Below are 17019 nucleotides of genomic sequence, written 5' to 3' on the forward strand. Positions count from 1 at the left end.
AAAATTACAGCCCTCCAAATAAGCACAGAATGTAATGTTTGTGGAATGCTATTTTCTGTACTGAGGGCTGCTCTGAAAGTATTGCCTCCAGTTTTATTATGTTGGCCCTCAGCATCAGGGAGCAGAGAATTCGCACTATCAAATTGTGGTGTTGTGCTCTTTGTCTCTTTCCTATTTTCCACGGAAGTAAACAGGAGGCACTGCTTTCAGACGGAGCTCCATATTGTAAAAAGATGGCAGAAGTGAATAATTAACAAATCACGATACACACTGAAGAGACTACTGCATATGTATATCCTGCTTCTTAATGCACAGCCAGCTGCCACAGAACATCTCAGACAAAGGGCTGGAGGGTCAGTTAATCCCATAACTATTTACTGGCTACTACTGCATAGTTCAAATCTAAAAGGAAGCATAATTTGCACACATTCACTCCATTGAGATTTCTATGAAGCATGATTGTCCTTTAAATCCTGTATTTATACATAATTGCTGTGTCTTTATTAACAAAAGTTCTGTGTAATACTGGGAGGCAGGCAGTAAAAACATGATTCATATAATATGTGAATTACAATTACATTTTTGCTTAATTACCAAAATCTTATAATAATGCAAAGTTTCTCTCTTTGTGGTAATCTGTGGAATGATTGACAAGAAAACTTATTCCCTCAAAAATACTAATAAATTTCTTAAAAACTGAATTGCAAAGGCAATTCACATTCTTTCAGTGCTTCATATCCCGAAGTTCTGTTCTAGAGGACAGAAAGAATTACACCTAGGATGGAATATATCATTCAATAAAATTAGAGCCACATGAGTTGGTGACAGTGACATCTAGTCAGACCCAGGCAAAAAAAAAACACTTTCAAGGCTGGGCAGCACTTATAATTATCCAGCAATGGGAAGGCCCAATCTCCTTCCTATCACAGTATCTGAAAAGTACTGGGAGATGAAGGGAGAAAGAACAGTTTGATCTGAATAGTTCTCATAGGTAGATCTGAACTCAGTGAGAAAACACATCTGATATGCTGTGTTTTCTGTAATAAAACCTGCAGATGCAAGAAAGCATAAAAAATGGATTTTACCATGCTGAAATTCGGTATCTGACAGCTTTGTGGGCCTTAACATGTCGAGCTGTGCTATCTAAGAGATAAAAAAAGAGTACATTCCACTCAGCTGGCAGGCTAGGATGGAATCTGATATGTCAGTGGTCTACATGGAAGAGAAATTGCCCTGGAATTTGACACTTATCCCCCAGAAAACGTGTAACACCATTTTACCCAGCATAGCCAATTTGCTTCAAAGCTGATGATGCCTAGTAAGTTATGGAGAAAATCTTGACCTTCAAGTTTAGAGTTCTTTATGCCTGTTTCTTCAGGAGCTCTGTGTGTACTGTACAAAAGTCACAGATGAAATTAATTACAGGTTAATCACAGATTAATTAGAGCTGTATGTTCTCTCTTTACTAACAGCTGAAATAAGGTAACCCATCTTCTTCATCATAGAATGATACAACCATCAACAGATCAGACTAAAGCACTTCAGCTACCTTACCCTCAAAATCTAATCAGCATGTCAGGATGAAATTCTCCAGTAATTTAGGCTGCAAATCATGGAGTTTTACTCGTGTTTACAGATTTTTGAATGCTGATACCTACTTAGTGTAGATGCCATCGTGCTTTGTTAGAAATAGTTTCTGATATACATATAAAGAATCCAGAAGGCTCATTTGATAAGAAGGTATTTTGTTACTTATCCATTTCATCTAGCTTGATCTTGATGCCAGTAAAGTCGTAACTGAACGAAAAGTTTACCTGACCCCCACAACCTGCAAATTTGTTTAAACTGAAATTCAGCTCTTTCCACTATAAGGACATTTTAACTATTGAATACTCAGTAGATAGAGCCACTGTATAGTCACAAGGAAAAAAAAAAACAAAACAACACGTACTTGTCTGCTTGCATGTAGCTCCTAATCTATAAATTACATATGAAATTATTCAAGTTTGGATGTGAAAAAAAATTACTAAATATAATTGGTATTGCAGATTCTAATTAAAGCATTCAAATATATTTTACACAACTTCTGGATACATAGTTTTCCAGCAGCAATTTGCTGGGTAGTTACTGCAAAATAGAAACAATATTAACTGACAACTCTGTGCCACAAAGTATTCAGAAAACTCCACCTGAAAACTGTGGAAGACACTGGAAGGAAAAGACAAAAAAATATACACACTAATCCATTCACTTTTCTTGAAATTTCAGTAAGCATTACATTCTTAGGACAAGACAGCACAGCATATCACTTCCTTTTCACAATAGCCAAGTTTTTTTGGTTGCTTTTTTTTTTTTTTTCAAGAAAAAAATTTTCTGCTCCAGTCCAAGACCCTCTTTTTTTCATACTGTTTATAGACCAGACACTCGTTAACCTCTCAGATCTCTAGAGAGTTGAGGTTTAAGGGAACTCAGGAGGAAAAGACAAATTTGGAAACCCATTTATCCAACTCACTAGAATTGAGACATTATGGTTTTCATTCTTCCCCCACTCCCCAAAATACCAAATTTCCATCATCAGAGCTTTCTGAATAAACGAACATTTTGTTACTGAACTCAGGAAGAAAGAAACCACATGCCTGTTAGGGACAGAGAGAGGAGGAGTGGAATATGTGCTTGGGAGCGTGTTTATTTGACTGGATAGCAGACGGTCAACCAAAGAACATGTAGATCATATATTTTTAAGCATTTCATGATGTCATATTATTAATTCCAGCCAAAACCACCAAGACCAAAATTGTCTGAAATTGGTGCTTCTGTGTCCTGACCCCAAAGCCAACAATGGTTGCATAAAAAAAATAATCTATGTTCCTCTTAAGATTAATATTTTGTTTTAATCAATTAGAAGGCAGTGCCCTTTAGAGCATCTACAGAAGACAGGTCTCCTTAGCTAACAAACTAAAATGTGGTCCCGGGTAAATTTTACTTTCAGGAAATCAAAATGTTGAAATCCTTGAGAGAGGGAGGCTATAAGCAGAGGGCTCTTCTAAGGGAAGGAGTTTTTATTGAAGCTGTCACTTGTCATTAAACACTCCATATTTTACCATAGCTTGATATTTTCATTAGAGCATACAGACCTTTTTCATCCGTGAATGAAAGCATTCCCTTCAGCCTTGTGTTGAATATGAGGAAAGACTCTTAAAAATATAGCCCACCCAAACGGGACAGTTAGATTCACAAAAGCAGAGAATGAACCACGGAAAGTCAAGTAATATTAACAGTGTGGTAACTTACACACTTTAATGTTAAGTATCACACGCAACTTCAGTCAGTTCTCACATGCGTTTGTTAGTATCTGTATTTATCTCAGAAATACTTGCATATGATTATAGGGAAAGCAGCAGAACTACTGAAGACACGACAAAATAACACTAGAGAAAATGAGAAAAACATCAAATAATTTGGCTTCCTCAAAAGAAACAACTGTATTTATCTCTAGTCCCTAGATTCAAGCTGTTTACTGTGATATTTAAATTAAAAAAATAAAGAGGAAATAAGTACAATTATGCTATTCTTAGCTCTATATCTATCCACTATCCATCTCTACCACTAAAACACTCTAAGTAAAGAATTGGATAGTACATTGCAAGGACAACTGTACATTCTCAAACAAGTCTGATACAAACCAGCACCATTCTTTTAACGTGTCAATTTCTGAGTGAAGGCCGTCTCATGCTGCCTCCAAAGCTATAAAATCTCTTTGAAATATCAGAAACTTAACTAATTTTAATAGGAATTAAAGTTATCAATAACTGGAGTATCACTGTTCACCCATTGCTATGTGTAGCTGTTCAAACACATTACATAACTTATTGTTTCTAAAAAAAGAGCAATTTTAGTATGCTAACAGGAGCTGAGAGAAAACAAATGTCAGGCTTTTTTCAGTGCACTCCATTTGTGTAACAGAAAGAAAAACAAAAAGTGAAAGAATAATGTCAAGGAAAAAAGCCAGTAGGGTAAGCCATGCTTTGAAAGAAATAAAATAAAGATGAACACGTGTGATAGTATCATTTGATGAGTACAACAGGCAAATAGTTCAATGACAGATGTCAAGTACTACTTACCTTTCCAAACTTAAAATACAGATTTATACAAATTGCAGATTAAAAACCTAACCATATACTAGATTATTTTTAGGAATTTTAAAAGACAGTTCACTAATACAAGGAGGATTGTGTTATTTGAACTTAAGCTGCCACATAACAAGAGCCTTGTGCATTGCCATAGCATTACGGCCACAAAACCCATTAGCAGATGTAGAAAACCCACATCCCCGTCTTTTAAAAAAGCGTGTAGTTATGAAATCATTTTCATACACTTGGAACTTAACTATTTCAGTGCAACGCACATGCAGGACTTGAACTAAAGGGAAAACCACAAAATGGTGCATCTGAGAGCGTTCCACATGGACACATGTTTCTGCGGTTCTTTCAAAAGTTCTTAAAGAGTTGAAACCATCCCACTGGAATTCCACAGAACAGAGTAAAGAAGTATCTGTTTAAATTAAGGAGGGGATTTGTCTTTGCTTGTGAGCTATTAGGATTTATTCTATGCCTTTATTGTAGTTTTAGTAGCAAACACAGCTGGTACCAAGAACCAGGATTTAACCTAGGATAACAAAGAAAACAGCTTTGAGAAAGCACATTCTCTAAAGATTTTGAAAAGAATTTTAACAGATCTCAAGGGTAGATTTTGATCCCCATGTTTATTTTCACTTACCAAAAGGAAAGCTGCTTTTGTAAATTTAAGAAATCACAGGAAAAATATTTACTATCTTCTCTCGGAATCATGCAGCCTTCATTCTATTTCATGGCAACAGTATAATGTTTCTATGATAGCACTTGAAAACTGAACTGCTTGATAAACCATCTACAGCTGTTATCAACCTAGAGTAGACTGAAAAGTATTTCAGTTGGTTTCATACTGGTGACTTTGTATGCCTAGACAGATTTGAGATAACCAGAATTTGGTATGGCAGCAGCATGTTATGATTTCTACAGTAATGCAAACTGTCTAGTAAGCATACTGAGAGTTCATGAGGTAGAGTAGGTTTTTGTCAAGTAAGGCCGAGTAAATGCAGAAAACAAGACTCTTCAGTTGCGCCACAAAAATTTCTATTTACTATAACAATACTTACTTGCTTATTTTTCATGTCCTGAAGAAAAGGAACAGTATAAGGTAAAATCGGCTAGGAAAACATACAAAACAGCAAAATAATAAAGCTTTTAGAAGATTAGCAAAGGAAGAAATGCCACACCAATTTGAATGTTAAAATGATCAAATTATTTCAATGATGCACTTCATAACTGAACTGAAAGTAAAAACCCTTTTTTCCATGAAGAAAACAGAAAGGCTGCTTTCTTTGAACAGCTGTAAGATAGATGTCTCCTTTTAAATAATCAGTGTGTAATGGCTATGAAAATAGATCAGCAGGTACAGCAAGAGGTGATGTAGCTTACTGGCCCATTGGCCATATTGCTTTTATCCAATTCTCATGTTACCTGAAGCTGTTGGGAGCTGTCATTAAGATTATCCTCTCGTCTCCTGGCCTCCTCCAGCATTTGTGCACTCTTCTTCTTCTCCACTTGCTCTTTGTGCTTCAGATTTGCTACTTTCTTATTTTGATCTTTAACTTGCCTGAAAGAGAGAAGAGCATTCAGAATGCAGTTCGGCTTCTGGTCAGATCTAGTGCTTGTGAGCTGGACTGGCGAGGAGTGGTGCCCTCAAATACAGTCACTTTCCACATGGAAAAACTGATTTATCCTCTAGCATTACCATCAAATGTTAGGTCAATCTAATGAACACATCATTTTACTCATTACTATTAGCTTAAATGTGAAAATTTCTGAAACAAAAACCTTAAAATAACTATTTAGTATAAGCTATTAATCAAGAGACACATTTGTCCTCATGACTGAGGTATGTATTACAAAGAAACCTTTTCTCTGTTCATGCAGACACAGACATATAAAAAATGCACACACTTAAATAGTCCATTTTGCTTTGAGTATCACTGTAATACATAACATAAGCATAACAGGAGAATTGATAGGAAAACGACTGCAGCATTACTTGAACACAGAAGACTATCCGCAATATCTAGGCAATCTCTTTCCAGAACTATTTATTTTCAAAATCAAGTTCTATTTGTTTACTAGATATTTTGAGGAATTTCCTATCCTTTCTTTTCACAGAAAGGAGCAAGCAAGAACAAACTATTTTAGAAAGCATGCATAATTTCCTTTTCACTTGCATCTATGAATTATTTTTGATGATCCTGGCAACTACCATTGCTTGCAGACAGGGTTTGGCCTTTCTGGGCATTAAGACACATGGAGTATTGAATCTAATTACAGACCCTTTAATCTCAGCCTCCAGACCACAGAGAACTTAAGTCTAAACTTTTAGTCCAATAAAAACAAAACAGGCTAGCTTTGCTTCCTCAGCCCTTTTCTCCATAATTATATCTGGAGTTTGGATTTTGGAATAAAAGATGAATTCTTTGGTTGCAAGATTTCCCCAAAACATCATGCAAGTAGTAGAGACAGCTCTTTAATTTACTGTTTAGAAAGCAGAATGATATACTAGCTTCCTATCTGGTATGTTATCCACACAGAGAAGGAAGAATGTTTCTTCTGTATTTCAGAAATACTTTTAGAATAGATCACAAACAACTCTGCTTTAATATTTTCTTCAGAACTAGTAACAACAGTGTCATCAAGAAAATACCTCTTTGCAATATATATGTTCAAATTACATGGCATAGGCCTAGTTGGTGATTCGAGCTCTTCCAAAACTGGAGGTTCAACACTGAGCTATACTTTCTGCAATGTAAGCCAGCTGGAGCTGGAAAAGTTGCAAAGATAGCAAATTTTCCTTGGTGCTAAACAAACTTCTATTAGTGAGAAAAAGTGCTGACATCCTCCAGAGACTGAGAATAAAAGAAAAGTCCTTTTCTGATGATGTTAAAAAGTTATTGGCATATTTAAATACCTTTTCAAACATTACAGCTGATTTGAGTCAGAATGCTTTTTAAACACAACTAGTGTAATTGTTAAGTTGCTCTAACCCAGGGCTGCTCACTGCGTATGGGCACACTGCCCAGGTTTAAAGCTGACTTGCTCAGTGATTAAACAACATATTGGAAATATTATGTTGGCACAACTCAGTTTGTACAATACATGGTTCTAGCCATCCTATAAAATAAACAGAGAAAGTACAGCTAAGTTAACACATAAAATGAAAATGTGCAAGTCCAACACATTCAGCTCCACATGAAGATTCTTATTCAACTTCTAGATTAAAAGTAGGGGAATTAATTATTTTTTATAAACTGGCAAGCTCAGATTCACCTGCTGGGAAAGTGGTATTATTTACTGTTATCTGCTGTTTAGATAAGAGACAACAATATTAATAGTAACAAATATTAAGCCTGATCAAAGTATGTATAAGGAAGATCATTTGCTGCACAGTCCAATATGTCTTTAAAAAGATAACAGCAGCTCTTCAATGAAAGGATGTTTGGTGCAAAATTAATGCCTTCCAAACAATCAAGTAGATACTAGGAGACAAATTCAGGGTTTTTCCCAAAGCAATTTAAAAAGATGTAGTCTTAAAATTACCTAGTACTACTCAGTCTTATGTTTGTAATTGCCATACTGTTCAGAAACTCGAACTCCTATGCAGGATAAAACTGCTACTCCGTACCTTCATCAAAAAGCAACAAAAAGTTGGACAACAAACCTTTCATATAATACAGGTATCTACAACAATACCTCACTGCTGGGTAATTCTGTCATTGGTAGACCAAATTTTTGGATAATGACATTTCTGGAGGTTTAGTTCCTAAAAATAGTTAGCACTCAAGTAAAAAGTCTTTTGCAATGCTAAAAATCTTTCTCCATTTTGCAATGTCATGTCAAGTACTTGCAAATTTGAATCTATCAAAGAAAACAAAGTAGAATCGAAATCAGAATTAAAAAAAAAAAAAAAAAAAAAAAAAAAAAGCAACAACTACAAAAAAACCCAAAGCTTTTTAATTACAGATGGGTCAAGATTTTCAGAAACAATCATTTTACACCTTTTGATTCTAGGTGCACAGTTTAAGCCAAAGACATTCCCCCCCCGAGCAAAATTTCTGAAATTGGAATCTGAAAACAACTGTTCATTTCCATGACTTGAGCCTTCTTCTTCAATGAAGGACGAGGCTGCATCACTGATACAAATAAACAAACAAAAATCCAATGGCTTTTCTCTACAAAAATCTGGAATTTCTAGCAATGAGGGAATGCTATTATTCTGAACACCATAAAGAGAGAATTAACCAAAAAAAAAAAACAAACCAATACAAACTTTCAAATGAGTAGATATCAGATTTCCAGAGTCTTTTTCTGAGAGAGGAAAAAAACAATAGAAAGCCTGTGCACCATCAGGTATTCCTGCAAAGTGGTAAGAAGACTGATCCAATTCAGTTTACTTCAGTTTACTACCTGCAAGTCCTTTGGAAGATTTTTCATTCCTAATAATATTAATTGTATTAAGGTTTAAATTAAGCTAAATTATTCCATACTACCCTAAATAATTTTGCATTTTAATACTAATTATCTTTTACAGTTATGCACATCAGTAGAAATAGCTGTTAATTATTTCCTTTTATGGATTTTTATGCTACATGTTAACAGATAGTTATTTACTACCCTAATCTGATTATCTTTTCTGAGGTAATTTTAGATGTTCTTCTTCTAAAATATGTGACAAAAAGTTAAGCAAAAATATGCAGAAGTTAATTTTAATTTTCTACTATTGCTTTAATGTTTTATTTCAAAGTTATGCACCTAAAACACAACGGTTTTCCTAATGATCCAAGAATAAGTGCACATTTACAATGTATTCAAATCACTACAGAAACTCATCTTCAAGAAAAAAGTGGATAATGATTATATTTCAAACGATGAGTGTGTGCACTAGGAAAAAACACATTCATTTTGTTCACAGCTAAAGAAACCACCTGTTTATCTGACTTAGGTTCTTGGAAACTAATTTCACATTAAAAAGAAGGCACACTGTCAGTCAGCCATGTCAGAAAGATTGTGCTCAGCAACAGCCTTCATTAACGTAGCATTACCACCACCCACAGGACAGTGCACTGTTGCTGCAGCTACTAATCCTGATGGAAGAGGAACTTCACTGGCTTTAAAGCACACTGCTTCTTAACTAAACTGATGCAATACATATACAGTGAAATTCATTCAAAAAATGGCAAAATAGTAAAAAAAAAAAGTATGCAATAATGCGTTATATTACTTAGTTTAATATTGCCAATGCTTATCATATTATGAAATATTGAATTACAATGTATAACATCATTGAATAGGACACCAAAACACTCTGAAGTCCTGAGAGACACTGAGGAGTACATTTATTCACATGCAGAGTTAAATGGAGCAGCCACGTAAAGAAGTATAATGCTGACAGCAACTTAAGTCCAAGAACAAAACACACTATAACTGAAAAAAAATCCAGATAGCAATCCTGAAAGGCAGAAAACAATAAACTACATTGTCCAGATCTTTATTAGGAGTATTTGATTAGTGATTAGATTTAAAAAAAAAAAACATATTTTTTTTACTGCAAAGAAGTCACCATCAATTCAAAGGGATGTTAATGACCTGAGCTGGAATGACTCAAAACTCAAAGGGAAGTGTCCAACTTACTATACTGCCAGCACGATTTCCTTCATCACTTCTTTGTTTTAAAGGTCATACAGCCATAACCTTCACCTTCACTTAAGAATCAAAAGATTATAAGCACAGTGACATGAGGTGAGGAATTATTTTTATTTATTTTTTTATTTTGAGAGTTTTGGTGCGCAAAGAAAAACATTTACCTTTTGGGAAGTTAAGTAGAAGGAAGTCAAAGAGGAACTCTTCTCAAGAATGCTACTTGAGATTGAAAAAAAGAAAAAAAAATCCTTTTAAAAAGGTTTCGCTTCAGCGTTTAGTTGCTTAAAACTTACTTTACCTTACTTGCAGTTGATCACCCAGCCATAGAGAATAATGGCAGTATTTGGAAAGCCTAATTCCTTAACCTCAAAAAAAAAAAAAAAAAAAAGAAAAAAAAAAAAAAAAAAAAAGAAAAAAGAAAAAAAGAAAATAATGAAAATAAGTAAAATAAGTGATGTAGGAAACAGGACTGACCACATCACATAGTCCCATCACCACAACTGTGTGCCTGATTGACGGTCAAAGCAAAACTGCCAAAGATTGAACAAAGCTTCCTATCTTATTCATTGAAAACTTAGGATTAAGAAATTAACTTAGTGCTGAAGCTCACTATGCAATTTAGTATGGCCAGATTTCTTTTTTTAGAGCATAAGCATTATTTGAGGCTGTTCTTTTGCTTTGTTGGGTTCTACTAAGCAATTTGTGTTTCTTAAGTAGTTACTTTACTGTTAAAAAAAATGGTGCATTAAGTTACTAAATTAAAAAAAAAAACAACACTTTAATTATGCTTTTCAAATAACTCAGTCTAGTACCGCCACCCCTGTTCCACTTTGTTTATTAGATAAAAAATGGAGCAACACACGTTCAATGAGCTTTTACTGTATGCACAGCTGACCAATTCCAGCATTCAACTACCTCTTCTGCTTGTGGTCTCCTCCAACAACTTCTCATCATTTTGTTACACTGCTGTTCTTCTTTTTCATATGTTCTGTGACATATATATGACAAGGAAAAACATGGCAATGAATATATTAGCAGATTCTGAGAATTTAACTGGTCTGTTGCATACGAGACAAGAAGCAAGAAGTCCCACAGTGGCTTTAAGAGTTGGGAAGGGTGAACTACATTTCCTGAACCTAGGAAACCTTGGTTTATCAAACAAAGTGTGCGTTCAGTGAGCACTGGAGGGGGCAAGGGATGAAGACGCAGAAGGCTATGGGAAACCAGCTTGCTCCAGATTTTCAGAACAAGGTCCTAAAAGCACCTGAATCAACAAGTGTGGAAGTCAAAGACTAGATGCAGATCTCAACTCTACACTGTTTTTTTTTCCTCAATGTTAGGAATTAGCTGTACAGTATCAATCCCTGCTCCCGGTGCAGTCAGCCCATCTGACTCCAGCTAAAAAAAGACTTCTACTTCCAGAAACAGCCGGAAAATAAAGCATATAAACCAGGCAGGAACTAAATACTCTGAATCAGAAAATAGTCTAAAAACCTCCTGTTATTTAAGAATACCTCTAACAGAAACCCATCACCTGACATGTAAGCATCACATAAAGCTTACACACAGCACATTTCAAATAGTGAAGTGGCACAGGTTATTAATACAGTCAGAGAATTTAGAGAAAGATACATAATAAACACATGTACAGAAAGAGAAATCTTACTAAAGATTAGAAGCACAAGCATCTCAAAAGCATACTCTAAGTGCTATCAAGCTAACGTTTTTCAGGGAAAGTAGATTTTTGTCTCCAGTCTCTTGATTGACAAAACCTTAATAAAATCAGCTGCTCTCCAGTCAAGAGAACAGTAGTAGCCAATTACACACAAACTGTTGGAGTGTTGTTTTAGTATTCTCAAAGTAACTGGAAGAAAAGAACAAGATCTTTAATGAACTGGCTGCAATTAACAACAGGGAGTAACAGGAGTCTTCATTTTAGCTCAAGAAGTCCACAGTAAATTAAGCAAAGGAAAGATTCACTTTGCCAGACACAGACACAACCTGCTAAAAAAAAAAAAAGAGCAAAGCAAAAAACCTTCAGTTACACACCTACAGCACCATGTTTTTATTAATATCTAATTCCATTTCTGTAGATATAATCCACTACAGTTACTCACCCACTACTTCGTTTAAAAAATATAGTGCAGTTTCTCAACTATTTAAACTTTCAATATCTACTCAGTAGAAGGTAAATGTAATAAAGCTAATGAATACATACCATAACTTCATAATTGATGTCAAATTTGAAATCAGGTTTCAAAAACTAAATATCAAATTAATTGCAGGTCAAGTTCTATAGTTAAATTAAACCTTGCAATCTCCAATTTTTATTAAAGTTGAAAGCATTAAAAACACAAATTCAAGGTGAACCCTACAATAATGCTCTACGATGATGATATGGGTGCTCCTTTCTTAGGAGAAAACATAATGCTTTGAGGACCTTAATAACAGTATTCAGTAGTTCAACAAATAAGTTTGTTTTATTGTATTTTTTTTTCTTATGCTTTTGTTAATTGAGTAAGCAGATGCAAAGCCAAAAATGACATTAGCAAAAAGCCTGATGAGGCCTCAGTGTGGATTCCTTCTCCTAGCTACATGCTGAGTTAGTTGAATTTGGCCCTAGCAGCGCGGGAAGAGCTCCCAGAGGGGCTTTTCTTTTTACCTTCAATTCCAACACATAAGCCAACCACCCTATGAACAGATCACACACAGCCAGTCACTCTCTGCTCAAGAGACCTGCATGATTTGGCTGAAAAAAGTATTTTCTAAACAGCAATAAAATCTTCCTTATGAATGGCATTTTATTGAGGTTTCAGAGGGTATTTTTGTGATCTGAGATCACACACGTCTCTTTTAACTGCAGTCCCACCAGCCAGAAAAGAAAACAAATCAAAATATAGCAGTTGTTTTCTTTCATAAGAGTATGCAATCTTTTCATTCCTTCTAGAATAATACTTGATACTTACAATAATTAAAAATAAAATGGAATGTGAAATCAGCAGTTGAAACAAAAACAAACACAAAAGTTAAATATAAAGCAGGGGAAATAACATTTTAAAAGCAAATCGTTTAAAAATTATGCTAGCCTATAAGCCTATGCTTATTTTACAGCAAATACTGGACCAATTATCAATAAGGACAAGTCCTCTTCTAGAGTATTTCACAAGTTTGGGATAAGGATTGCAAATTATCCTGGTCTTTTGAAAGAATTAATGTTAAAGAATCAATGTGACATTACTGAAAATGCAGTTTTCAATGAAAGGTATTAAAAGAAACAGTTACTGGAGTAGAAAACACAATGTATATATGTAGGTTACTCTGAAAGCAATGCCTCCAATTTATTTCCATGGAAACTACAACAGATGCAAAGAACACAACAATGTCTGATAAAGCAAATTCTCAGCTATAAAACACTATTTTTTCAACACACTCACCACCATTAGCCAATTATTTGCACAAATGAGCTGACTGTCAGAGAGGTTCTTCATTTTGAAGTGTGAGAACCATGCATGGCCATCCAGAATGTGGTCTGCCTATCAAGTGGCTGTTGCCACTCCTGAAATGCACCACCCACCACCTCAATGTGCTCACTTCCACTGTTAGGTCTCCATAAGTGTTTGCAAGTCACAACAAATGTCAATGGGTTGGGTTTTTTTCTGCATGGAAGAAGTCAGTGACACACCTTTGCCTCAAACTCACTTGTGTGTCAGACACCATTTTGTCAGAATGCCCCTCTGCTGCCATCTGTCGTGAGTCAACAACATGAAACCAAATATTGGTGGTGAGGTTCAGCCTTTATTGCTGTATCATCAACATCTGCCTCTGACATCACGGGCCAACGTAATACAGTAGGAGGCATTACTTTTGGAGCAGCCCTCATGCCAACTCAATGGAAGGGGATTTCTTATATCAAAAAACCCCATGTCTGAGAACATTCAGAATCTTGTCTCATTAGAAAAGAGAAAAAAGGCACAGAGGCTTCAAGGAAATGATGTGAGGACAGAAATGCTAAAAGGATCTTTCTGAAAAACTACAAAACGGTCTGTTTTCAGGGCTATAAAAAGGTCTGTTTCAGGCCTGGTGATTACATTGCTGGTATGACCATACCAAAACCATATTATTTATTTTGTCTACTTAAGGACAAAATTGTTTTCAACAAGAGTCTTCCAAGCAGATTCTCTGCATAGATTTAAATGCATAGGTGTTTATCCTTCTAGCTATAAAAAAGCAGTTTCAAGTCTGAACTTTCTGACAAGAGGTTCTGTCCCATATATGGGAAAATCCAATTCTGAGTAGTCTTTTATTTAGACAACTATATTACTCCAGTGAACTATTTTTTATTTGGTTACCTTGAGACAAATGAGGCAAAATTCAGATTTGAATGGATTGGATTTGACCACTTTACCAACACAAATGTGTTGATGTAGCCTGTCACTGTGATACAGGTAGGTACAAATCTTTTCTGTCTCCTTCAATGAATAAACCTCCTATGTAATTGGAGAATGCTCATAATCTTTAAGATAGATAAAGAAACAACAGCCTTTAATGTCAGGAAGAATATTCCTAAAACAAATCTCATATGTTTTCAATAGATTAACTGTCTCTGTATATGAAGATATACATTACAGGTTAAGAATTTTAACCAGTGTTGAGAATCTCATTAAAAATTATAGAGGCTATAGTCAAAATAGGATACAGAAAGACAAGACTTCTAGTTTCTTTCTCTATCAAAATAAACCCATGAATTTCTCTAACTGTAATTCAAAAAACATCGTCCACTATTCCAAGACGTGGAAGAAAATTTATTCCTTTCTCTATAGAATACTTAAGAAATCATCTTTAAAAAAAAAAAAAAAAGATAAAAATGTATCTGGGGAAGATTATGTCTGCAACTGAAAAGTGTTAGCAATTCATATGTGCTTCTGAAACTGTTTCACACCCACCAAAGGAGATAAAACAAATGCGCTGATCTGCCATGAACATACCCATGAAATGATCTTCTACAGTAAAAACAAGGAGTCTTTAAAATGAAATCACTTAAATCTTTAAAATGCTTTTTTCACAAAGAAGATAATTGACTATCAGAGAGAAATGTACTTGCAAAGTATCCAACTTACTTGGGAATAAAGCCTTAAGCAGTAAAAAACAATGCACAAAATGCACCAGTAAGACCAGTAAGTTACATAAAATCCTGTAGTTTTAGTGTTAGCAACTTCCCAGAGCAAAGGCACAAGAATGTCAAGAAACCTTCACTACTGGTAGTAAGTTTTAATGTCAGGCATTAAGGAAATATTTGGTTCTGATAAGAGTGCATGAAGAGACTGAGGAGTAGTAGTAGTAGTATGGTTTTGCCATGGATTTGAATTGAAACTAATTTTTAGTGAAGCCTATGTTCTGCCTTAGCACGTATTTATTCTGAACTAACGATGAAAAAGAAAAAAAAAAGATCTGTGCAAAGTGCAAGGGAACAAATAGCAAGTGATGCTGAAGGAAAGATACACTTACTCTCACTAATATCAATACTTTTAAACGTTGACATTGCAAATAACGAAGAAATGCTTGCTTTTATATTTTTTACATATATATTGCTACAAGGTGATAGTAGTAAAACTATTTCTTAGCTGGTTATTCAATTCTTTATATGACATTGATATCACTTTCTGCCAGTAACATCTATGTGATGTTAAAGATTACACAATGAAAAGTGAAGTGAGTGAGTAAATCTAGCAGCTGGTTACAAGAAAAAGCTATTAACAACATTGCTGCCATCTATTTGTTATGACTAGCCGAGAAATTCAGGCACAGCTAGCATAATCAAGAATCCTTCCAGCTGAAAATTCAAAGATTAAAACAGTACACCTTTGCCTTTATAACCACTTGAGACAAAAGGAACTAAGGGAGCACACAGTGCAGAACACACACAGAGAAAGGCAGGCCTAGAGAAAGAATGAAACAACACTGAACACAATATTGGTGAAGGAGAAAAGGCATGACAGGAGATGACTGCAAAATAATGTGTTGCCATATACTTTTATGGGTAAAGTTGTGCTACGTTATCCCCCTCTCAGTTCCCAGACTCCGGGACTTCATCAAATGTGGCGTGAGCAACTCAAGACATTAAAAATGCAATAGGAAGTTTGCTGACAATTTGAATTTTGCTGGCACTCACAATGGAAACAATCTGGTCAGCGCTGCTAGTGCCAGTGGGATTGATACAGACCAAGTTGGACTGATGTGGAAGCTAAGGAAGACAACATATGTTTTTTAGAGCTACCATCTGGTGAGCTACGGTAAATGAATGACACTGGGAAGTCGCAAGTTCACATGCCACACTAGGAGGGAGTTGAGCAACAAAGGAGCATAGGAACTACAAGGAAAAGTGGCCTCACATCAGTTTTACATTGGATTGGAGCCTTCTGCAATCTTCTGTCAAGGCTGGCACTGAGCACACTCGCTTGGCAACTGCCAATTGCTGGCAGCTGTAATTTCTAGGACTAAATTAAGCACTTCTGGTCTATCCATACAGACTGTTTTACACCTCAGATTTACAATGTTCTCTCACTCTTGGTTTTTAGAGAAGGAGATAGGGTACTTCAAATGATCAACTTCATTATGAAATGTTTGAAAGGATGACACTAGAAATGAATTGCTGAAAACCTACTGTCATCCCAAAACTACCATCAAACTCCATTCCAATTTTCACCAAAGCTGTTCAATACTGTAAAGGAACTGATAACATAATAAGATTCCATGTAAAAAGCCCTTTGCTTTGAAATGAGTGTGCTGAGTCACCTAAGAGATGGGGGCATCGTGCCCCTCAGAGCTACAAGTTAATCATTCATGACTGAAAGCAAGCAGTGATAGTAAGAAATGTTCTCAGTCAAAAAGTAAAGTATTGAGTCACATCTGAAACACAACTGTTCCAATGTCTCTGATCTAAGGCAAGGAGGTCATCTTGCATGGTGGTGCAAAATGGAAATCGATCTTCACAAGCAACACAAGATTAAGAGGCAACATTTCAAGCTAGTCACAAGCTGAACACATGCAGAACAATTAGATGCTTTTCTGGCATCTGATTACCATCACTGATTTTTTTTTCCTCTTGTATCTTGTTGGAATTGATATCAGAGTATTTTGCAACTTATATCTCTTGGCTCTTGTCCTTTTACTGAACACCTCAGAGAAGAGTCTGGCTCTTTCTTCTCTGCACCTTCCCATTAAACAGCCAAAAAACTACAGC

At 35.4% G+C, this 17019-nt stretch overlaps 1 protein-coding gene across 3 annotated transcripts in view; it reads right to left on the reverse strand.

The window, feature by feature from the left end:
- ERC1 (ELKS/RAB6-interacting/CAST family member 1) overlaps window positions 1-17019 on the reverse strand; it is a gene marked incomplete at both ends in the record, with an annotated part of 276770 nt that overhangs the window by 126880 nt on the left and 132871 nt on the right. For all 3 annotated transcript variants that reach the window (XM_079549731.1, XM_079549730.1, XM_079549732.1), the window contains one exon: window positions 5559-5694. In XM_079549731.1, coding sequence (XP_079405857.1) covers window positions 5559-5694 — 136 coding nt within the window. The remainder of the gene's footprint in view (window positions 1-5558; window positions 5695-17019) is intronic.

The sequence above is a fragment of the Tetrao urogallus genome, assembly GCF_951394365.1.
Source record: "Tetrao urogallus genome assembly, chromosome: 1".
NCBI classification, from domain to species: domain Eukaryota; kingdom Metazoa; phylum Chordata; class Aves; order Galliformes; family Phasianidae; genus Tetrao; species Tetrao urogallus.